Here is a 25,180-nt window from a genome sequence, read left to right on the forward strand (position 1 = left end):
CCCATGGCATGCCTACACATGAGATCAGCTCAATGGACCCTAGCTTCCCAGATGTAATCCAACTGTCCACCGTCTTCCAAAATTCTCTGCAGTGGTGGACAATTCGATCCAATTTGACCTTGGGACATCCATTCCAAATTCCTCAGCCACAAAAAGTGCTGATGACGGATGAATCCCTCCTGGGGTGGGGAGCTCATGTAGATGGTCCTCACACTCAAGGAGCCTGGTCTTTTCAGGACAAAGGTCTTCAGATCAATCTCCTGGAATTGCGAGCGATCTGGAACACTCTAAAGGCTTTCAGAGATCGGTTGTCCAACCAAATCATATTGATTCAGACAATCAGGTTGCCATGTATTACACCAACAAGCAGGGGGGACACTGGATCTCACCCTCTGTGTCAGGAAGCCATCCAGATGTGGCTTTGGGCGCACCCTCATGGCATGTTTCTGCAAGCCACTTATCTGTCAGGAGTAAACAACAGTCTGGTCGACAGGCTGAGCAGACTAATGCAACCTAACGAGTGGTCACTGGACAGGGGTGTCGCCCGCAAGACCTTCTGAGCATGGGGCACCCCCTCGGTGGATCTTTTTGCCATTCATATCAACCACAAGGTCCCTCAGTTCTGTTCCAGGCTTCAGGCCTACGATAGCGTCAGATGCCTTTCTCCTGCATTGGGGAACAGGCCTCCTGTATGCGTATCCTCCCATACCTGTAGTAGGGAAGACTTTGATGACACTCAAGCAAGGCTGTGGAACAATGATTCTGATTGCTCCCTTCTGACTGCGTCAGATTTGGTTCCCTCTTCTTTTGGAGTTGTCCTCCAAGAAACCATGGCGATTGGAGTGTTTTCCAAACCTCATCACCCAGAACGAGGGGTCACTTCTGCATCCCAACCTCCAGTCTCTGGCTCTCATGGCCTGGATGTTGAGAGCTTGGAATTTGCCTCCTAGGGTCTTTCAGAGGGTGTCTCCCAAGTCTTGCTTGCTTCCAAGTAAGATTCCACGAAGAGGTGTTACTCTTTCAAATGGAGGAGGTTTGCCGTCTGGTGTGACAGCAAGGCCCTAGATCCTCTTTCTTGTCCTACATAGACCCTGCTTGAATACCTTCTACACTTATCAGAGTCTGGTCTCAAGACCAACTCCATAAGAGTTCACCTTAGTGTGATTAGTGCTTATCATTGCCGTGTAGAGTGTAAGCCTATCTCTGGTCAGCCTTTAGTTGTTCGCTTCATGAGAGGTTTGCTTTTGTCAAAGCCCCCGGTCAAACCTCCACCAGTGTCATGGGATCTCAATGTCGTTCTCACTCAGCTGATGAAAGCTCATTTTGAGCCACTGAATTCCTGCCATCTGAAGTACTTAACCTGGAAAGTCGTTTTCTTGGTGGCTGTTACTTCAGCTCGTAGGGTCAGTGAGCTTCAGGCCTTGGTAGTGAATGCACCTTATATCAAGTTTCATCATAACAGAGTAGTCCTCCGCAAGCACCCTAAGTTCCTGCCAAAGGTGGTGTCGGAGTTCCATCTGAACCAGTCAATTGTCTTGCCAACATTCTTTCCCCGTCCTCATACCCGCCCTGACAAAAGCAGTTTGCATACATTGGAGTGCAAAAGAGCATTGGCCTTTTACGTGTAGCGGACAAAGCCCTTCAGACAGTTCACCCAGTTGTTTGTTTCTTTCGATCCCAACAGGAGGGGAGTCACCAATGGAAAACGCACAATCTCCAATTGGCTAGCAGATTGCATTTCCTTCACTTATGCCAAGCTGGGCTGACTCTAGAGGGCCATGTCACGGCTCATAATGTTAGAGCCATGGCTGTGTCAGTGGCTCACTTAAAGTCAGCTTCTATTGAAGAGATTTGCAAGGCTGCAATGTGGTCATCAGTCCACACATTCACATCTCACTACTGCCTTCAGCAGGATACTACTACTACTACTACTACTTGACATTTCTAAAGCGCTACTAGGGTTACGCAGCGCTGTACAATTTAACATAGAAGGACAGTCCCTGCTCAAAGGAGCTTACAATCTAAAGGACAAATGTACAGTCAGTCAAATAGGGGCAGTCTAGATTTCCTGAAAGGTATAAAGGTTAGGTGCCGAATGCAACATTGAAGAGGTGGGCTTTGAGCAAGGATTTGAAGATGGGTAGGGAGGGGGCTTGGCGAAAGGGCTCGGGAAGTTTATTCCAAGCATAGGGTGAGGCGAGGCAGAATGAGCAGAGCCTGGAGTTGGCGGTGGTGGAGAAGGGTACTGAGAGGAGGGATTTGTCCTGTGAGCGGAGGTTACGGGCGGGAACGTAAGGGGAAATGAGGAGGATACCTGATGTGACAGTCAGTTTGGGCAGTCAATGCTACAGAATCTTTTCGGGGTTTAGAATCCAACTTCACCGCCCTAGACCCATTTTTGTTCTGTTCCAGGCTGCACTCTCAGTTAGTTGTTTATGGTTTTGTCACACCTCTCACGGTGCTCAGTTACGGAGCGCCAAGACCAAAGGAAAGGGTATAAGAACCCCTTCCTTGAAGCTGTTATCAACTAGCTGTTATCTGATGGGGGCTCTGAGTCTACCACACAATGAGGGCTTGCTAATCTGTGGCATCACTTTCCTGCTTGCTCTTACCCGACTGAGAAGAATAACCTGCTGCCTGAGTTCCTGAATTCCTGATCATGTACCGTCATCAGTTCCTGACTGCTGCAGATCCAGTGTTCATTAGTTATCATCTGTCAGGTTGAATTGCTATCTCCTTGGTGCCTGGTAGTGCTTGGGGTGATAAGTATTCTATTACTTTCAGGATTAGAACAATGTGTGTTATTTTAGCTCCCTTGACAGGTACTTAACATACTGTACCATCATCTGGGTGATTTCGCATAATTTATAATCTCCAAGATATTTTTTTTCACATACATGGATAGGCAAGTTATGTTTTCTTCTCCTGTTAGCAATAGAAATAACTCACTCTGAATATTGGTCAGATAGTATTATCATAGTAGGTCCATCCTTCACAAATTTTGAATATCGATATCTAACATGGCCCAAGTTTCGGAAATGCCTACCTCAGGAATGCAAACTTTTAATTAGAGCTGCCGATCTATAACTACAGCTTCTGGCAGCATCTCAACTGATTCTGCCTTGCTGAGCCAGGGCTGGCATATTTTCCTTCCTGGCATCAAAAAGATGGATGTAAAAGAGCTGGAATGCTTTAGGAGTGACAGATGGATGGAAAGTCAGTATTAAAATATAAGTTCTTTTGGGAGATATGACGTAGATATCAAAAAAAGAGACAGAGGACACAAAGGAAGGAACAAAGATAAGAAGTGGTAACACTACTACTACTACTTAACATTTCTAAAGCGCTACTAGAGTTATGCAGCCCTGTACAATTTAACATGGAAGGACAGTCCCTGCTCAAGGAGCTTACAATCTAAAAGACAGGTGTACATGTAGCAGAGAAGAGACAATTCACACTTGAACACTTCAAAATTATATATACATTTACATAATAAAAATGTATATCCAAGGAATAAGTTAACAGAAAACAAAGGTCTTTGAGTGTCAGTGACTTCATTAGTGATTTGAGATTAAACAGCATTCTGGGCCTCAAAAGCTTCTTTGAGCTTCACCAATTGCTTTATTTGGTGTCAATTGCTTTTCTTTCGGTTTTGAGTGCCAGGCAGAGTGTGCCATCCAGCTATTGCAGGGCCCACATTATAAGGACTACATAGAGAAGATAATTACTAAATTTAAGCTAGTGTCATCCAGTGGCATAATCACGAGGGGGGGCTCAGGGCCTAGGCCTCTCAATTTCAGCTTAGGATCTCTCTGCTTTCCTGGCTGGCAGGGCTACCAAGCCCCACCAGCCAAAGACCTCTCTCTCCTGTCTGAGTCTCACCTGCACTTATTTAGCAGGCGTGCTTTGCCACTAATGCTGGCTGTCTCGCACATGTCCAGTTCGGGTCTAACCAAGCATGCATGGGAGAGCTGGCATTAGCGGTGAACCATGCCTGCTGAATAAGTGCTGCTACAGGTAGGATTCAGGCAGGAGAGGTCTTCGGCTGACGGGGTTTGAAATCCCCACCAGCTCAGGGGGCATAGTGGGAGAGAGAATTGCGTGCCAACCCATCTTGTGCTAAGGCCCATCCAGAATTGGTTGTCTGGCTGCACCACTGGTATCGCCCCTTATGTCTTACCTACTTTTACCAAACACATCCATTCATGCCTGTCTCTCAAGACTTACTGGCACAGAAAACAGATGGTTAAAAACGTACACTTACATCCGGTTTGCGTTTTCCTGGGATTCTCTGTCCCCTCATTACCTCCTATTTTTGGGTCCAGTAGGATTCCCACTTCTCCTCTCAGAACTGACAAGCAACCTTATGTTCTGAGCTTATTTTGGTATGGTTTAGAAGCTAGTTGCAAGAGCCAGAAGGGAAAGAGCCGAGTATTCTCAGTTTGACATCCAAACAATATTTATCTTCCACAAAGTTAAATAATACTCATGTTAGTTTGCAATTGCATTTTTGGATTAATGTGCACCTTCATTGTGTAGGCAGAATTTTCTGGAAATGTTTTACCATGCACACACTAAAATTTATTAAGATAGAACATAGAAATCAGAATTGAGATGTCCAGGTTGGGATGTGTCAAATTACAGTTATATTTTAGAAAATAATCTGCTGATGTAGATCCTTTTCTAAAACACATGCAGGAATGGACATGTATGTGCTGGCTACATGTGGTGGCAGCATGCAATTTGAAAATGTCAAATTTTACAATATCAAGGAAGGCAACTCCTCAACATATACATCTAAATATTAGTACATACACCTGTATGTAGATATTTCAGAACATACGTGTAGGTGCTGATATTTAGAAATGCATGTCTGCCATTTTAAAAACCTATCCATCTGTATTTTCCCAATTAGTTACAGAGCTCAAAATCAGTTGGCACTCTTGATTTTGGGAGGGAAAGACACTGGGAAATTAATAGGGTGACCTCCCCGGTCCCTCTTGTAAAATATGCCCATAACAAATAGCTTAAGAAAATCTAGGGGCATGGTTATCAATGTGGCCTACCATTAAGATGTGTTATTTTACTACAGATTCCATGTTATGCAAGGAGAGCTAATTACTAATAATTGGGTTTAACAGTAAAATAATAAATCTTAATGGTAACCCTTGCTCGTAACTTCCCCCTAGATAACCCTATGAGCAGGTATAAATCTTCACATTGATCTCAGGGGTCATAGATGTGCATTCCCTTTCTGAATTAAGGTACATTTTTAGCCCTGCCCAAAACACAAACAGAGATTAGTTAGCAGACATAAGTGCTAGGGGGGAATGCGAATAGAAGGAGCATGGGCGGGGGTGCCAACTGATGCACATACCTTTCAGATTCCTGTAAGTTAAGCATTTGCTGAATTAATGTGCCAACAGTTACATCATGTCTGTGATAGGCATAACAGATGGCACGTTACATTTCTGGTGTGCCAGTGGTGGCTTGTGCTAGTACGCTATAATGGAATCTTGGCGACAAGGTCGCATTATAGAATTGACACTCAGCATGTGTCAATGGGATGCCAAAATTGACACACAACTTTATAGAATTACCCTTATAGGGGCAATTATATAACTGGGTGCAACAATATAAGTTACATGGACTGTGAACCTAAGGTAGTCTAATCTGATATTCATATTCCACCTTATTTCAACAAGGATTCAAAGATGATTACAGCTAAGAAGTTAACACACCAATTCTGTTGTTAAACACATCAGCTGAGGATAATAGATTTTGATCCCTAGAGCATCATTTACACATGCACATGTCATATGTGTGTAAACAGCAATTTTAGAAAGCCACTATTTGCATAAGGAAATCCAGCCTGTTTGGGGGGGGGGGGGGGGTGGCAAGGCTCTGATGCAGCAAAAATCTACACTTGAATTCCCCATTTCACAGAGGGAATGTATGGATTTAGGGGAAAATGCTACTGCTGGGTTTTACAGTAGCTCAGAGCCACACAGCAGATTTTTTAAAAAGTACTTGTTTAAGGCCAGGGCTTTACATGAGAAATTAAGAGAGTCATTCTTGTTATTTCTGCCTCCAAAATGAAATCAATTACAATTGCGATCTCGCTGAGTAATTAGCAGGACTTACAGGTATAGGTTTGTAAAATGGGAAAGCAACAGATGGAAGCGGCATCACTTACAAGCATAAGTTCCGACACTTCCACGTGGAAGCTGCCAGATTTCTGCCATTCATTTGATCCATGTATATATTTCTAAAATAGAAGCTTCTGCTCCACATGCCAGCAAATACACATGCACTCCTGCAGATATTTTAGAAAAAGGCTCTGCACCCACAGAGCCTTTTCAAAAATACTACGGAAATTGAGTTCATCCTTGGTCTGAACAACTGAATTCCAGTCTCTGTCTTCTATGTAAAGTGGGCCCTTCTAATGTGAAACAGCTCTCAGTTACTATATTCCACTTTTAATGGTTACAAATGTATAATTGTATTTTCATGAGTTATTTATTATAATCATAGTTTTCACAAGAAAGACACAAAAAAGACGTTTATAATTAGTATGTTACAAGTGAATTTCTTTTTAATCAAGTTTTGTAATTTTTCTATATGTGTGCTTTGGTGTTTTGAAGGAGAGGCTCGATTTATATGCGTGGCTATGAACCTATACTTGCCATTTTGCTGTTTTGTTGTGCTTTGGCACTTCACTCCAGGCAGGTGGATTTGAAATTGCGTCTGGACTACCTCTGGGCTGTGCAGGCAAGACAATTTTTTGTGTATGCATTTCTATCTATTTATAGATTAATATATGTATCAATGTATGGACCTGAAAATTAATACATGAGATGTTATGTTCCCAATATCTTATGAATAAAGCACTTTCTAGCTCTATACTTGGTGCTCAACGCAGATCTTGGAAATACCCTAGCTAGTCTCATTTTTAGAATATTCAAAATCATCATGCATCACACACAAATTCTATGTGGATAGCCAAAGTAGCCAGGGTATAACCATGGTCTCCACTGAGAACATATAACACAGCAAATGTTGAACAAAAACAAGTTAATTAATACTAAGGAACATATCAAATGAAGTTTACTGTGTGCACTAAGACCATTTAGCAAGTATCCAAAATATCAAGCTATACATTAACATGTGCATGAAACCAATCTGAAAAGACAGTGACATATATGCACCAAAATTCAAACCTCACTTAGTCCACATTAAATGTATCAATTTGATATAAGCACATGGGGGTAATTCTATAACTGTGCACCTTGTATGAGCCTATTCTATAAAATACATAGAGGGGCATAATCGAACGTGAATGCCCATCTCCTTGGGCGTCTATATCCGAGAACGGGTACGTGAAGGGGCAGGACAGACCGTATTTTCGAAAAAAATGGGTGCCCATCTTTTTTTCGATAATACGGTTTGTGCCAGGCAAATGCATCGGATTTGAGCTGGGCGGTTTCGTTTTTCAGCAACAATGGAAACTGAAGGCGCCCAGCTCAAAAACAAACAAATCCAAGGCATTTGGTCATGGGAGGGGCCAGGATTCGTAGTGCACTGGTCCCCCTCACATGCCAGGACACCAACCGGATACCCTAGGGGGCACTTGTAACAATTTTAAAAAATGTAAAATACCTCCCAAGTCCATAGCTCCTTTCCCTTGGGTGCTGAGCCCCCCAAATCCCCTAAAACCCACTGCCCACAACTCTACACCAGTACCATAGCACTTATGGCTGAAGGGGGGCACCTAGATATGGTTACAGTGGGTTTTGGGGGCGGTTTGGAGCACTCCCATTTACCACCACAAGTGTAACAGGTAGGGGGGATGGGCCTGGGTCCACCTGACTGACATCCACTGCACCCACTAACAACTGCTCCAGGGACCTATATACTGCTGTGATGGAGCTGGGTATGGCATTTGAGGCTGGCATACAGGATGGAAAAAAAATTGTTAATGTTGTTTTTTTTTTTTGGTGAGAGGGGGTTAATGACCAATGAGGGAGTCAGGGATGGTCATCCCCAATTCTCTCCGGTGGTCATCTGGTCATTTAAGGCACTTTTTTGGGACTTGTTTGTGAAAAAAGGGTCCAAAAAATTGACCCAAATTCGTGCTAAAAACGCCTTGCTTTTTTCGATTATCGGCCGAGGGCGCCCATCTCTCCTTGGCCGATAAACACGCCCCAGTCACGCCTTCACCACGCCTCCAACACGCCCCATCAACTTTGCCCATTTCCAAGACAGATTGCAGTTGAAGACGCCCAAAATCGGCTTTCTATTATACCGATTTGGGCGCCTTTGCGAGATGGGTGCCCATCTCCCGATTTGGGTCAAAATATGGGCGCCTATCACTTTCAAAAATAAAGCTGATAGTAACATAGTAAATGACGGCAGAAAAAGACCTGCACGGTCCATCCAGTCTGCCCAACAAAATAAACTCATATGTGCTACTTTTTGTGTATACCTGACCTTGATTTGTTTCTGCCATTTTCAGGGCACAGACCGTAGAAGTCTGCCCAGCACTAGCCCCGCCTCCCAACCATTAGCCCTGGCTCCCACCACCAGCTCTGCCACCCAATCTCCGCTAAGCCTCTGAGGATCCATTCCTTCTGAACAGGATTCCTTTATGTTTATCCCACACATTTTTGAATTCCGTTACCGTTTTCATTTCCACCACCTCCCGCAGGAGGGCATTCCAAGTATCCACCACTCTCTCCGTGAAAAAATACTTCCTGACATTTTTCTTGAGTCTGCCCCCTTCAATCTCATTTCATCTCCTCTAGTTCTACCGCCTTCCCATCTACGGAAAAGGTTCGTTTGCAGATTAATACCTTTCAAATATTTGAACGTCTGTATCATATCACCCCTGTTTCTCCTACTTTCCCTTATAGAGTGTTTATTATTTATTTATTTGTTTGTTCTTATATCCCACATTATCAAAAAAGCAAATTTTGATTCAGTGTGGCTTACAGTTAAACAATGAGAAAAAGTTTACATATAATTGGAAAGAGGTTTTTACATTAATGATTACATAAAGAAATATTGTTTAAACAGATAAGTTTTTTAAGCTTTTCAGAATAGAAGAGAGAAGCTTATGCTTCTGATTTCTTTTGGATTGAGATTGCACCATTTGGATCCTGGATAACCAAATCCAGTTGAATAAACATTTGATTGTTATAGTTTTACAACTAGGTAGATGTAATAACAAATATTTTCTTGACATTGTCTTTGCATTTCTAGCTGTCAAGGTATTTTTGGCTCGTCATATAGTCAAGTGTCATTCCAAACAGAATTTAAAAAATTAATGTACATGTTTTGAACATGATTTGACCTCTGATTGGAAGCCAGTGTAATGCTGTAAGTAAACTGGTAGCCTTGTTACATTTTGTTGCCCCATAAACTAATCGTGCTGCTGTGTTTTGTGCTGCCTGAAGCAACTTAAGTATAGATTCTTTGCTTCCTACATATTGAGGGGCATTTTCAATATGATGTCTAAGTCCAACTTTAGACGTTTTGCAAAAAGCATCCAAAATCATTACTGCCCAGTTACTGCACGATTCTTTACCGCTAGGTCAGTGGCGGTAAGGCCGCAGACCCAAAATGGACGCGTGACAATTTTGATTTTACCACACGTCCATTTTTGGCAAAAATGAAAAAAGGTCTTTTTTATAGGTATGCTGAAAAATGGATCGGCACGCACCCAAAACCTGGGCCTACACTACCGCAAGCCATTTTTTAGCCCACCTTAGTAAAAAGACCCCTTACAGCACAAATAAGCTTCAGTTTTATGAGCTAGTTCTGTGGAGGCTATTTTTTGCATGTAAATGCTAAAACTTAGGGGCCCTTTTACTAAAGGGAGGTATGGCTACTGCGTGGGTAGCACACGGCAAAACAGCACTACCGTGGGGCAGGGCCAGATGTCCTGCAGTATTTCTGGCTTCAGTATGCACAGTTTCCTGCACTAGAAAATAGAAATTATTTACTAGTGGGGAGTAGGTGTGCCCAGCGGTAATCAGTCAGTTCATATCCATCACTTCACACTGCCCAATTACCACTGGATTAGTGCATGAGCCCTTAAGTTCAAGTAAATAGCTGGTGATCAAGGCTCAGGCAGTAATGGCCACAAGCTAATTGTGAAATTAGCACACACCCATTAAGAATGCCAATGGAAAAAAGGCTTTTTACGGCTGCAGTAAAAAGTGGCCTCGGCACATGGCAGTCCCACACACCAACACTTCCGCTTGAAAATTTTTATTGCAGCTCTGTAAAAGGACTCCCTACTTTGTTGCCCTTCAAAAAAAAAAAAAAAAGAAGCTCAACAGTGGTTATTAGGCATTGAAACCAGTGAACATTTCACAATAATAGATATCATTGACCTAACATTTCATTCTGAAAAGCAGACAATAATGAATGCTGTCCCTGTACAAGATTCAGTATCAGATATTCTCAAGGCTGTAAGGGGCAATTTTATGAAAGTTTTTTTCATGTTCAAAGGCAATTTAACAATTAAAAAGGTTTTCATAAAGTTACAAGAAACGTAGAAGAGGGAATCCGAAGTACATCGAACACAGGAGTGAAAACAAAAGCCAAGGAGCCTTCAAGGACGGGGGTGTCAAGTCAATAAACAGACCCGACATGATCTGTGTTTCGGCGAAACCGCCTGCATCAGGGGTCTAGATAAAACAAGTATATATATAAATACACAAACATGGATAAATTTGATAATACATAAAACAAAAAGTAAAAATATAGTGTTGGTTGCTTTCACTGTTTACATTTTTCACCTTTCAACTATTTATGCATTTGGCACAGGCACAGTCTTAGGTTTCTTTGTGCAGGCATCCCCGCTTTTGAGCACACCATCCATTTTCTGTATGTTCAGCATTTATCATTATTTGGTTTTACCAGCACTTATAATCTCTCTTTTGTGTGTTCACAAACATTAATATCGACATCTTTTATCTACTTATAAATTTGGAACAGTCACAGCACAAGTTTGGTTTGTTCAGGCATCCCCGTTTTTGAGTGCACCGGTCAACATTCTATTTATGTCATTCTGTATGTCACAAATCTTTTGGTGTTTTATCCTTTTATATATTTATGTATTGTTTAGACCCCCTGAGGCAGGCCTTTTCAAGCTGAAACATGGTCCCGTGTCAGGTCCTTTTGTTCTATAATAAAACCATACCTTTGTGAATATCCTCTCTCATTTATGTGATTGCTTTGGAAGACTCATCCGTTGACCGTACTGTTTGCCTGTTTTTACAGACATCATAAGGTTCCTTTTGTTTCTCCACTTTGGTGGTTTTCTTTCTTGTGTCCTGAAATATCAAACATACACATGTACATGCCAATACTTAAATGTGTATGTTGTTGAGTTGCTTCCATTGATCTTGAAGACTTTGACGATTACAAAATGGGTGCTGCATGTACTTAGCACACACATGTTCATTCCTGCACATATTTTAGAAAAGGCTCTACACTGGCAAATCCTTTTTTTAAATTATTACTGGAATAGTACACTTCCAAAGAGGGATGTGTCAATTTTGATTTCTATGATCATCCTAAAATATGTCTTGCTGTGCTGTTATAAAATAGACTTTAAAAGGTGCCTACTTGGCCTTCACCCATATGCAGCCTGTTATAAAATTGCCCCCCCCCCCCAGATCGCTGCCACAATTCAAATATCTTGGCTGGTGGGGATCCCGAGGCCCTGCCAGCAGAAGACGTCTTCCTCCAGCCCTGAATCTTCACTCTGCTGATTGCCTGTCCCTGCGGCTGCCTTTTCTCTTAGGGCATGCCTGAGAGGAAAAGCAGCCGCTCAGCAAGCAATGGGCAGAAAAATAGCACTGGAGGAATACCTGTAGTGTCTGCTCCTCCAGGTCCTCCCCATCCTCCAAGGGGGGCCTGGCGCTGGAGTTTTCTCTCTCCTGCACCTGTCGGGACACGATCACTCGGGTCCCATCAGGAGCAGGAGAGAGAGAGACCCCGGCACTGGGCCCAGGGAATTTTGACCATGTAGCCTAGGCGGTAATTTCATTTTTGACACATATCTGACTGGCAGTAAGGTCTCAGACCTAAAATGGACATGTGTCAATTTTCATTTTGCTGCACGTCCATTTTCAGCAAAAATTTAAAAAATGCATTTTTTACTGGTGCACTGAAAAATGATTCTGTGCGCACCCAAAACACACGTCTACACTACCACAGGCCATTTTTTTCAGTGCACCTTAGTAAAAAAACTGTCCCCCAAAAAAACCCACAACAAAAGGAACCCAAGACAAAATAGACTCTTAATCAAGCTGGATTATGTTTTCAAGCAGATTTATGATTCTCACTAGATACCAAGTGTGGATAGTGAAGTCAAGCCGTAGGCAGGTGCCAGGACTTTCACAGTAATTTACTCTTGAAATTCATACCATTGAAAAATAAATCTATTCAACAAGCCCTTTTGTCAGGAGTCTATTTTGACTGGGACTTTTATGTCGGAAATCTTTTTGGTTTGGAACTTTTTTGTCTGGCTTCTTTTGACCAGTTCCTTTTGACCAGGTACCGGTTTGGGGAGAGTAGCCTAGTGGTTAGAACACCAGTCTTGACATCCATAGTTGGCCATTTCAAATCCCACTGCTGCTCCTTGTGATCTTGGGCAAGTCACTTAACCCTCCATTGCCTCAGATACAAAATTAGATTGTGAGCCCTCCAGGGATAGGGAAATATCCAGTGTACCTGAATGCAACTCACCTTGAGCTACTACTAAAAAAGGTGTGAGCAAAATATAAATAAATACGGATGTACACAGAGGAAGTATTGGTTTTATCGGTTAGAGTAGTTAGAACAAGTATGTGTGAGAACTCTTGGCATGCTGCTCAGAGCCAGAAACAAGTAGTGGGGAACAACAGTAATCCATTTCTTTGGCTGTTGGGGCTCGACATCCCTGCCAGCAAAGGTGCATGCCCTCATAGGGGCAAGGGAGGAGAAAGAAGAATGTGTTGATCCACTAGTCCACTACCCCCTGCCCCCCCCCCCCACACACAAATTGCAGGGCTGGCTATGCCCAGAGAGAAAGTGCCTGTTAAACATGTCCCAGCACACCACTGGCAACACCACTTATGCTTTCTGTATGGCGGGTGTAAATGGGCAAGCCTAGATGCAGCAGTGAGGTGCCTAACTGACAATATTCAATAAAGCACGTTTAAATATTTACAGCTCATGAGATTTGAAAGACTGGAAACTAACCAGCAACCCCCCACTGGAGATCTTCGATTTCAGCGCAGGTGGGGCCCATTTTGGGAAACGTTGACCCCCGCAGCCCGAGGACATTTATTAAATATGTGAATGGATAGAAAAGGAAATGGTACTGGGTGATGATAGCTTGAACTACCTCTAGGGGGAGGGATGGGGTGTTTTGTGGGAGGAGGGAGGAGGGAGGTTTGAAAGTTATATGCGATACGTTAAGTTGAAGATTGTATAATTGATATTACTTGGATAACTTGTATGCACTATGTGTTAAGTAAAAAACTAATAAAAATCATTTAAACATAAAAATATTTGGAACACCATGACCAGCCCATGCCACTCCTATGTGAACATCCCTTTTGGAGTTATACACTAGAATTTTAGGCACCAAGTTACAGAATAGTGCCTAGGTGTTGTTTCACCCCTGTTTTGGCATTTAACTTCCATTTGAGTGCAAAATGTTAGGCACCTTAACATTGAGCCCAATCAGACTTGCCTGTCTAAATCTGGCCTGACAGCACTGCATATTAGCATTGTCTGGCTAAAGTCAAATCCAGAGATGCCAAATTACCCAATTCCACACTGCTTTGGAATATAAATTAAAAACCAGGGCTGTCCCAAAATCTCCAGCCTGAAACTAAATAACTTGTCATCTCTGCAAACTGTGTCTCTGGAACACCTGTGCTGCCTCTGTTGCATCGGCTAAATTATGTGAAGTGAATGAGTTGGCCGGACAAAATTTAATTGCTGAGCGAGAGAATTTAAAACCCAAACATCTGTCTAGGGCAGGGCTGTCGTGAACTATGTGCGCAAAGTGCAGCCACACATGGCGCAAAGGAGAAAGAGTAGGCAAAATTGCACCCCATCCGTTGCCTCTGTTTGGCTATAATGCAGTGGGTGGGTGGGAACACTAGGGGGTGTCTGCACAGGGTACATATCTGGCTTGGGATGGTGCTAGTCTAGGATAACTCCAAAATTTTGTAGAGAAATATTTTGGAATATCAACCTCAATATATATATTTTGTTACATTTGTACCCCGTGCTTTCCCACTCATGGCAGGCTCAAAGCGGCTTACATGGGGCAATGGAGGGTTAAGTGACTTGCCCAGAGTCACAAGGAGCTGTCTGTGTTTGAAATGGGAATCGAACTCAGTTCCTCAGCACCAAAGTCCACCACCCTAACCACTAGGCCACATTTATTTTCTGCCATCAACTTGGTATGATTGTATAGAGCAAAGTGGGGGGGGAAAGAGTTTCTTGTAAGACTTCTAAGTGAGATCCTGAAGTTTTAAACAGGACCATTATCCTCCCTCTTTCAATAGGGCAATCTCAACCACTGACAGCAAACTGCATTAGGCCAGTGTCTTATGACTAAATGAATCTCTTCCACCAGATGGTAGCATGGCTCCACATGCAGTACTCTGATCAACACATATTATAGTTTCCCACTTCCCAGCACCCATGGACCAATTTAATAAAACATCTTTTGTTCTAAATGTTCACATCATATAATTGAATGGTCACCAACTAGCTACAGCTCTAACTGCACTTCCTTAGCCAAGGGCAGCACAATTATATCTTATGATTTTATGGTAACATGAAAAAAGGCAAAACTTTCCTCTATTAGAATATTGTAAGCCACTCAAATGGTTTATCCATGTAGCAGGAACTTGTGCCTTCAACCAAATGAGAAATGTGAAGCTCTGTAAAAGAATTTTTTAATCAAAAAAAAAGGAAGAAAATAGGAATCAAAAATTATATGGATTTTGAATAATACATCTTAATGTTAGTATAAGTTCATCCCCATACCATGACATCCAACAGAACCAAATCTAGTGAAATAGGCACCTCCCGTGAGCCCGGAAGTGCCGCAGACCATGACTCTCAACAGTGCTCTGGGTCGTGGGGGGGGGGAGGGGGTTGAGCGAGGAGCAGACTCAGGAAGTGGAGCAAGGAGCAGGCAGAGTGGGAGTAATGTGTGTGTGTGTGTGTGTGTGTGCCTGCCTGCCCGCCCAGAGAGAGGTAGGCCAACCATGTGACTGCCTGTCCGGTACAGAAGAGGCCGATCTGGAAAGAGAAGAAGGCCCACAAAGAGAGAGAGAGAGAGAGAGAGAGAGAGACCCCCTCCCTTTCCCAAGTGCCCAGACTCCAAAGGAACTGGTTTTGGAGTGGCTGCCAGCGTGAATATCTAGAGTAAAAGCCAGCTGGTTTGAGTGTCCACACCTAAGACAGCCTGCCTTGAGGAAGGAGCTGCCCAGCCTTAGACTTGAGCCCTGTGAGTGATTGCAGTTAGGGGCCTGCCCTTAGGGGGTTTAGTTTAACCATCCATCAGTTTGAGTACTGGGAGTAGTGCTGGTGAAAAGGGAAACAATAAAATAAAAAGGGTATATATTAGGAGGGTTAGGTAGGAATTCCCCTTGCTTATCTTTTTATTTAAATTTAGTTAGTCCACAAGGCTCTTTGCTAAGGAAATACTGACTGAGTCTAGAGGGCACACACACCAAGCACAGGGAGTCAGGATTTTCCTTTTTTTCAGCTCTTTTGAGTCAGGATAATGGTGTCCTGGAGTCCCTGAGCTGGTGAGCTGACCCTACTCCTCCCCCTGCCTGGCTCACTGTTTGCTGGTGGCTGGGTCGCGGTTTGTTGCTGTGCGTCCAGCTGGTGACATCACCCGAGGCGCAGCCAATCAGTGGGATTTGTGACGTCATTTTGATCTACAGCACCTAGCAGACCACTCTGCCCAGACTACACCCCCAAGAATGCCTACAAGTAGATCACAAAAGTAAGTGCGCCTTTCAATGTGTGTATTTTTTACATACATATGCAAGGATGTTGTTGTATAAAAGCCCTTTTCCACATGTAAAACAAAAAGCATTATCAAATTATCTGCGCAGAAAGACCAGTTGATCTTTTAATTATCTACTCTGTATCAGGGGCGTACCTGCGTGGGGCCACAGGGGCCTGGGCCCCTGCAGATTTCGCCCCGGACCCCCCCTACCGCCGTTAACCCTCCCTCCCTCCCCCGCCTACCGCCTTCACCTACCCCCGAGGTCCGCTTCCTCCTGCCGGCTTTTTAAAATATTGCTTCAGCTGGCAGGGGACCCCAACCCCCCGCCAGCCCAGCTGCGGTCTTCTTTAACTTCTTCATCCTCATCGTGCTGTGAAAGCTGCATGCATCCTTAGTTCCAGTTGGACGGAGTCTGACATCGCAGTACGTTCAACGTGCTACGACGTCAAGGATGCATGCAGCTTTCACAGCACGACGAGGATGAAGAAGTTAAAAAAGAGCACGGCTGGGCTGGCGGGGGGTTGGGGTCCCCCGCCAGCTGAAGCAATATTTTAAAAAGCCGGCAGGAGGAAGCGGACCTCGGGGGTAGGTGACGGCGGTAGGCGGGGGAGGGAGGGAGGGTTAACGGCGGTAGGAGGGAGGGTTGACGGCGGTAGGGGGCGGGGGCGGCCGGGGGGGGCTATAATGTGCCCCCTCACTCTAGCCCCTGCTCCCCCTACCACCGAACCTCAGATACGCCCCTGCTCTATATACTTCAGAGTAAATTCTCAAAAGTTCATCAACATTTAGGTGCTAGGAGGATACACACTAAGTGCAAATTCTATAACTGCAGTTCTGCACAGAGCTGCTGTTGTAGAATACTGGCATAAGTCCTCAGTTCCACGTCTAAATTTAAGTTTGAACAAATGGTAGGTGTAACTTCAGACAGTTAGGCATATAACTGCCAGTATTCTATAATCCACACATGTAACTCCTAGGCATGCCTAAATGCTATTCTATATAAGGCAAGCACCATTTATAGAATAGTGCTTAGTGCCAAATTTTATCTGCACTTAAGTTTCAGTTCCACTCATAGAATTTCCCCTAGTTAGAAATTTGGGTGTACAACTTAATTCTTTAAAGGGATTGATTTTCTGTCTGGGTTTCAAGCACTGAGTAAACCTCCCACATAAACCACCAACACTCTGGCTCCACCCTATTCTTATTACTGCCCTCTGTCTCTGCCCCAACCATAAATTCTGCTGCAGCATTGCCGCTACTCCTTCCATTGGTAGACTATTCCATGTCTTGTAATGCCTCTTTATTTTTAGAAAGGACATTTCACAAACTACTGTCAAATATGCTTCAAACCTATCATGTGTGGAAAGCATAAGATAAAACACAGAAGAACAAGTCTTCACAAAAGCACACCAAGCAGGAAAACACAGCGGAGAAGGCAAAAACGCAAGTTAATTGGTGCCAGTAATCCTCTTTTGCACATCTGGAAGAGTCGACATGGGTGGTGTTTCAGCTATGACGCCTGCATCAGGAGTCCCTAGAGTCTTGAAAACCAAGCAGTCAGACTGGCATTTAATGCTCATGCAGCAAGGATCACTACTACTTATCATTTCTATAACACTACTAAATGTACGCAGCACTGTACACTTGAACATGAAAAGACAGACCCTGCTCGACAGAACTTACAATCTAATTAGGACAGACAAATAGGAAAAATTAAGGATAAGGGAATGACTAAGGTGGGAATGATAAAACAGACAAGTGAATATGGGTTAGGAGTTAATAGCAGCATCAAAAAGGTGGGCTTTTCATCTAGATTTGAAGACGGCCAGAGATGGAGCTTGACGTACCAGCTCAGGAAGTCTATTCCAGGCATATGGTGCAGCAGGATAAAATTGTCAAACTCTAAAAACTGCACCCGCAGTTCTTTGCCATCCACAATTACAGAGCTCTTCTTCCATGAAGGATTACTGACACCAGTTTCCTTGTGTTTTTGCCTTCTCTGCTGTGTTTTCCTGCTTGAAGACATGAGATATTCATAAAGGTCAGAAGTAAAGAATCTCCAAACAACGTTAAGTTGCATATTCAGTTAGAAGCTTGATCTCTTCACCATGCATAGGAGCTAGTGGGTCATTTCCCATAAGTGGGGAAGCATATACTTCAAGACCTTAGTTGTGGAAAATGGAACTGGCAAATTTTCCTTCTGACTCGTGAATAATTCACAGTAATACAGGTTGATCATTCCCAAGAATTTTTTTAACGCAATTATTAGTAGAGTTTATTAATGAGAAAGCAATTCTATAAAGGGGTGCCTATAATGCTACAAAGGAAAATAGGTGCCTACTTTCCTTTAGAGAATACTAATGTGACCTGGTTTTATACGTGTATATGCAGTTTGGCATAAACATTTAGGTTCTTCATATCAAAATGCAGGAGATACACACATTATTCTATCAGATGGGCGTGTGAGTCCCGCCCATGCCCTGCCCAGACTCTACCCATACATATGCCCACCTGTAAAATGTATATGCATAAGTGAGTTTTCAACATTTATGTGCACAGATATGCATATATATGTCAATGTTCTGGTCAAGTATGTATATATTTGGCATGTAGAAGTTAGCATTTTATTTGTAGAATTACCTCTTTACAGTCCATCCAGTAATCATGGGGATGAATAATCTATTTATCTTCCATATTATGAATGCAGTTGTGTAACAATGCCAGCGTGACTTTCATTCCTTGTCCAACTAGTAGCTGCAAATTTTCTAATTCTGGTTGTACGTTAAAGTACCAATTAGAACCCCAGTTAGCACACAGTAAGTGTAACATGCTAGCTAGCTAATGCTTCAGTGCCCACTCTCCGCCTAATCCACGCCCACTGACACAAACATACTTACTGTATATGGTTTATTGCACAGTAACTGCTAAATTTCTGTAAAGCCTCTTAATGTGGCTTTGCATTAGCAGCTATAGCATGGTTTACCACATATTTAGTGTTTAACATGGCTTAGTAAAAGGGACCCTAAAATCCCAAAAGGCAAGCATTATGCCTCTGCCTGTCTACCTCCATGTCTGCTGCCATAATAGATTTTCCAACTTCAGATGGGGTGGGGGGTAGGGTTGGATCCCTGCAAGCCTGTTGCTATGTACACCACAATGGAATCCTGCCCTGATTTCAACTGGTGGAGTTGAATCTCTACCACACCACTGCTGCTTTCTGGAGCTTTCTTCAGCATTTGTGCTGTGGGACTTGGAATCCCCATCACACCGAATTCCTGGCCATCATCCACAAAATCTTCATATGATGGAAGCTTGATATCCTCACCACCACACTGCTAACTGTGTTCATCTTTAATACTAGGCATAGGTTTGTTTGAAAACCCATGTGGGTGCACAGAGGAACAGACAGAGACAGACAGACAAGTTCCTCCCTAATCATCATCATCAGTCATCATATTAATATATCTAAAACATCAGTGCATTCCTGAATAATTCTTTTATCAAAGATTGGTGAGGTTCTTCATAAAATAATTTTGCACCTATGTGCTTTTCAGCCTGAGACCACACCATTTATAGTGCCATAAATCCCAGATTGTCGTATTAATAGGATGAATGAAATTCACTGTCTTTCCCTTTGCTTTTAGGCAGAAGAAGAGAGGGATGATATGGAGAGAGTAAAGCTAGATAATAAGAGAATTCTCTTCAATCTGCTGCCAGCACATGTCGCACAGCACTTTCTTTTGTCTAATCCAAGGAATATGGTAAGCCAAACAGATGAACTTCATGCACAAATGTGTCTTATGTTCTGTGTATGGTTTTTTATTTCAAAGTGCAAAAAAAAATCTCATATATAAAATTATCCCTATAGTTGATAACTGAAACAAATCTGTGCCAGAACCAAGAAGCCCATAAATCTTAGGAGCCTTTTACAAAATCATGCCCTGTGATTCCATTTTTAGAATGACAGTATATTAAGGTGTGCATCCAATTGGCTCTGTTCGGACATCAGATATCAGTTATCATAAGGTTGATAAGTTCTGAAAATAATCCCTTGTTTTCAGTTTTATGAGAACACTTTTCAAAGTGTTCACCTGGTTAAGTGTCATTTACCTGGGAGTTTCTTTGTCTTAAAATTTCCCTCAATCAGGCTAAAAGTATGCATGCAATTTCATTGCTTAGGTACTAATTAGCGGAACAGAAGGAAGGTTTTCCCAAGTACATATTTAGGACAGGTTTAGAAAATCTATACACTCAGACTTATACACTCTTGGGGCAATATTCAAAGGGACTTAGCCATATAAATCTCCTATCCATGAAGTTTTCACCCCTATTATATGGATAGTGCTGGAGCTAAATTAAGGAGGAGTAAGGGCGAAATGCCCAACTGAAGGGCTAAGGTCATGGTTTTTATATACCGCCTTTCTATGGTACAACCAAAACACTTCAGTTACACAGACACATCAGTTTCTGAACAGCTCTGTGTGGCCTTTGCCTTGAGTTTTTATCTGAGCCCATTTTACAAGATTTTTACTGTTTTGTGTAATTGAGTGCTGGTACTGTGATGTCTGACATGGGCCTAGTGCTGAAACATGGCCTTGCCAGGTCTTTTGTGCCATGGATTGCTTCCAAATTGTATCACAGCTGTTGCTATAGACTGCATCTTCTAATAAAGACTGGTTGATGTGATTTTTGAACACTCCATCATCTGTTGTTGTTGCCTCACTTCCTTATCCACAACCTAGGGTTACCATATATCTGGTTTTATCCGGATATGTCCTCTTTTTGAGGACACTGTAGGACGTCTGGGAGGGTTTTTCCAGCCTTCCCATTTGGTCGGGTTTGTGAACAAATGGGCAGGCTGGAATCTCCCGCCTGTATGTCCCAGAGTGTCCTCAAAAAAAGAACAAGTGTCTCCCACTTGCCAACGGCGCCACATCAAAATGGAAGCCAAGACTTCAAGCGGTGGCCTCGCGAGCCTTCCAGAAAACTTGCGAGATCACTGCTTGAAATGTTGGCAGTCATTTTGAAGCAGAGCTGGCAGTGAGCGGGCAGCGGCATCACTGGGCAGGTAAGAGAGAAGTCCTTTCCTGCCCCAAAGAGGCCACCAGGGCACAATAAGGTAGGGGTTGGGAGGGGATATGAAATGTGAATAGAGGGTAGGGAGGTTGAGGGAGCTGTAAAAAAAGTGGGTGGAGAGAGACTGGAAAAGGTTTTGAGGGGAAGGGAAATATATAGAAGGGGATGGCTTTCTTTGGGGGGATTAAGTCAAGGTGACTGTATAGCATGGTGGGGTGATGAGGGAGCATGGCTGTTGGTGTCCTCTTTTTGTCAGGGCAAATATGGTAATCCTATCCACAACCAAAACAGTTTAAATTTATTGTATGCAGGTACTTTATTGATATATGGAGATATTCAGTTACAGCCTTTGCACCTAAGTCATCTCTCTGAACATTCATCCCTTAATGGGCATTACAGTGCATTGATTAGCACTAGCAACGTTTCCTGTGTAATAGTTTTCTCTAAAATGTTCATTTCAACAAATTGCAGGACCTTTATTATCAATCATATTCTCAAGTCGGTGTGTTGTTTGCTTCCATTCCAAATTTCAACGATTTCTATATTGAACTAGATGGCAATAACATGGGAGTGGAATGTTTACGACTTTTAAATGAAATTATTGCTGATTTTGATGAGGTAAGTGTGTAACTTTCTTATGATTTCAAACTTAACCAATTTCTCTTGTCTTACATTTTTTACTCTAGGTGCTTATTGACACTATTTTGAACACTTGCAACCAGTTGAGAAAGAGATGGGAAAAGAGAAAAGGAGAAATAATAACAATATAAATAAATAAGCAATCCATTTTGGTCCATATTCTTGAGAGCTGTTTTATATTTATTGCTACCCTGTATAGATTTGCTGTGCCAACCTCAGTGGGTTTATCTGGTTTGCCAGTGGGGGATAGGTCAGAACATTTGTCACCCTCCATCATAATCTGGGACTGCCATTTTATATCAATGAGATGGCAAGTAAATTTCATGGACTCGCTCTCTTCACTCTAAGGAACTCTTAAAAAGTGCATTAAGAAGTTAATGCCCAAATTAGCATGAGCTATTACCATGGTGACATGACAGTGCACGCTAATTTGTGTGCTAACTGGGGGTGGAAGCTGGGCGGGATATGTATGGGTGAGAATGGGCAGGGTCATTATACTGCAGTTACCCCCAGATTCTATATATGGTGCCCACAATTGAGCACCGATCTAAGATGTGCACCCAACTAAATTGGACACTGAGCCAATTAGTGCTAATACTTGGGCGCTAATTGGCTCCAATTTGAATTTGCATGCACATTCTACTATACACTGTTCTATAACAATATGCACCCGAATCCTATAGTGTGCAACCCAAAAGGAGGTGTGGCTATGGGAGGGGCATAGGCAGGTCAGGGATGTTCCTAAAATTTGCATGCAGCGTTATAGAGTATTAAGGATATGCATCCAATTTGGACACCAAAACTTACACCTGGTTTTCAGCAGGCACAAGTCCTGGCGCCCAAATTTGGATACCAAAATTGGCACTCAGTGCTATAATAGGTGTTCATCTTTGAGTGCCTGTTATAGAATAGCATTGAGCACCCATTTTTTTCAGAGTCCATTTTGAGCACCATTTACTGAACCTAGCCCTTAGTGCATGATACTTACTGTGCAATGTCATTTGCACACATGCTACCTCCTCTAGACAGTACATATGTGCTCATTTCAGTCAGTCTTAATGTGTGGTAAAAAAAAACCAAAACATTTTAGTACAGTAACTGCACAGGACATGCTGGGCACAGTTTCTTTACTTACTGTATATTTATTTTCACTGTTGAAGCATGGTAAGTGCAGAAACTTACCACCCTTTAGTTAAATGGCCCCTATGTTTGGAGATAACTCAGATTAAAATGAGTGTGCATCATAAAGGTGGCAATTCTATAATAGGGGACCTAGAATTAGGCGTCTTGAGGGTGCCTGTTAGAAGCCTATTTTATAAAGGAACATAGACTTCATTGCTCATTTTTAGAATGCTAGTATAACCAGGTATCAATGAGCCTAACATTTAGGTGTGATAACTTATGACAGCCATAGAGCTGGACTAAGCAAAGTGCATAACAAACAGTATTATTGTTTGTCATTTATCGTTTATTAAAATCTTCATATACCTCTTAAGTTGTAGAAGTAAGTCAAAGTGGTGTACAGCTACTAAAAAAATAAAGATAGAAAAGAACAGCATTAAAACTGATGGGAAAGCTGCAATCATTCCAACAGGGTATAATACAGAGGTCATTCATTCATTCATTCTGTGGCTCCCATGAGTCCCAGAGCTGTACCCCAACCCACAACAGGAAGAAGAAGAATGTCTTTCAAAGTTATTAAAAGCTAGTTGAAAGAGGTAAGTTTTTAGTGATGAACAGAAATTGCTACATAATCTTTTGCAATTTAGATACTGCGGTAGAGAGTTCCAGAGTGCTGGTGCAAGAAAATAGAAGTTACATGCGAAGTGGGAGTTCCCGCTTACATCCCACTTATTCTCAACCCCTTTGCACACACCCCTTGCAAAATACACTCTACGTAAATTCAGTAGGTATTTACAGAACATTTACATACATAAGTGTGCACACAAGCTGTGGAAATACTAGTCTTCTAAACATTTGCCCTGAAAATGTTCCAGATATTCCAGTGTAAGTAAGGTGTAGCTAGTCTGATAACTCAATTATCAACCAGTGGACAGGAAAAATTAGACAGTATGACATATGTTTCTACACTGGCCAGCAAATAAGTTAGTTCACCCAGAGCTCCAGTACTTTTCATTTAATTTAATGTAAACAAGCATTTGTATTGTACCTTTTCCTGCAAATGCTGATTAAAACTCATGACAAAGTGCACATTTTCCCAGAATTCTATTCAGGTCGCCTAAAGTTGGGCACTGGAATTCACATGTGGATCAAAGATCCACAACTTAATGAGGAAATAGACAACAATTGGCCACTTAATTGGTGCCTGATTGAACTTGCGTGTGGGTTTCCCCTGTGCGCTATTCTATAACTGTTTGCCTAACCTTTTCTGCTTACAACCCCAAAGGGGATGTGGCCATGGGAAGGGCATAGGCAGGTCATGGGCAGTCCCAAAAGGTAGTGTTATGGTGATAGAATAGTTATGATCTGCGCCCAACTTTAGGTGTCAGACTTACACCTGTTTCTATCAGGCGGAAGCCCAGTGCCCACAGTTAGGTGCGACCAGCACACTATGGATTAGGTTCTATATATCACGTCTAAAACTCTGTGCCCAAAAATATTTCTGTGTGGTTTATAGAATATGCCAAGCGTCCATCATATGACTAAATTTAGTCGCGGCCAACTACTTCAAGTAAAACTTGGTGTAAATGCTGATGCCTAAATTAGTCATGGACTGGGTGTATTCTATAACTATGCACATATATTTTAGAAACACCCATGACCTGCCCATTCCACACCTATGGCCACACCCCCTTTTCAACTATGCAACTTAGAATTTACATGCATCACATTATAGAATACGCTTAGACAGTTGTGTGTGTAAATTTTAATTAATGCCAAGTAGTGTCAATAATTGTTTTCTAAGTGGCAGTTATCGGCACTGATTGGCTTGTTAACTAAATAAGTTGCATGAGCAAATCCAGAATACGACTGGATTTATGCACGCAACCCAAGTCACACTATATAGATTCTGGGGTAAACCAGTATTCAATAAAACTTGGGTGCCCTTTATAGAACAGGGCCTCAGTGCCAATCTTTTTGGCACCTAACTTTCAGCACTATATATAGAATTCTTCCCTTTAAGGGCAATTCTATAATTGGATGCCTATATGTATGTGCTGCTTGCATGCATCCATATACAGAATACCACTTTTGCAGATAAGTGTATACTTACATAAGAACATATGAACGTAAGCATTACCATACTGGGAGAGACCAAAGGTTCATGAATCCCAGTATCCTCTTTCCAAGAGTGGCCAATCCAGGTTACAAGTAGCTGGCAAGATCCCAGAACAATAAAACAGATTTTATGCTGCTTATCCTAGAAATAAGTAGTGGCTTATGGACTTTTCTTTTAGG

The 25,180-nt window shown here is 42.4% G+C and overlaps 1 protein-coding gene across 1 annotated transcript in view; it reads left to right on the forward strand.

The window, feature by feature from the left end:
• The window catches only part of ADCY1 (adenylate cyclase 1), a 533,674-nt gene that overhangs the window by 465,056 nt on the left and 43,438 nt on the right, over positions 1-25,180 (forward strand). Inside the window, exons 14-16 of the mRNA XM_030206815.1 lie at positions 6,645-6,771; positions 19,690-19,806; positions 21,593-21,739. Coding sequence (XP_030062675.1) covers positions 6,645-6,771; positions 19,690-19,806; positions 21,593-21,739 — 391 coding nt within the window. The remainder of the gene's footprint in view (positions 1-6,644; positions 6,772-19,689; positions 19,807-21,592; positions 21,740-25,180) is intronic.

The sequence above is a fragment of the Microcaecilia unicolor genome, chromosome 1, assembly GCF_901765095.1.
Source record: "Microcaecilia unicolor chromosome 1, aMicUni1.1, whole genome shotgun sequence".
Classification (NCBI taxonomy): Eukaryota; Metazoa; Chordata; class Amphibia; order Gymnophiona; family Siphonopidae; genus Microcaecilia; species Microcaecilia unicolor.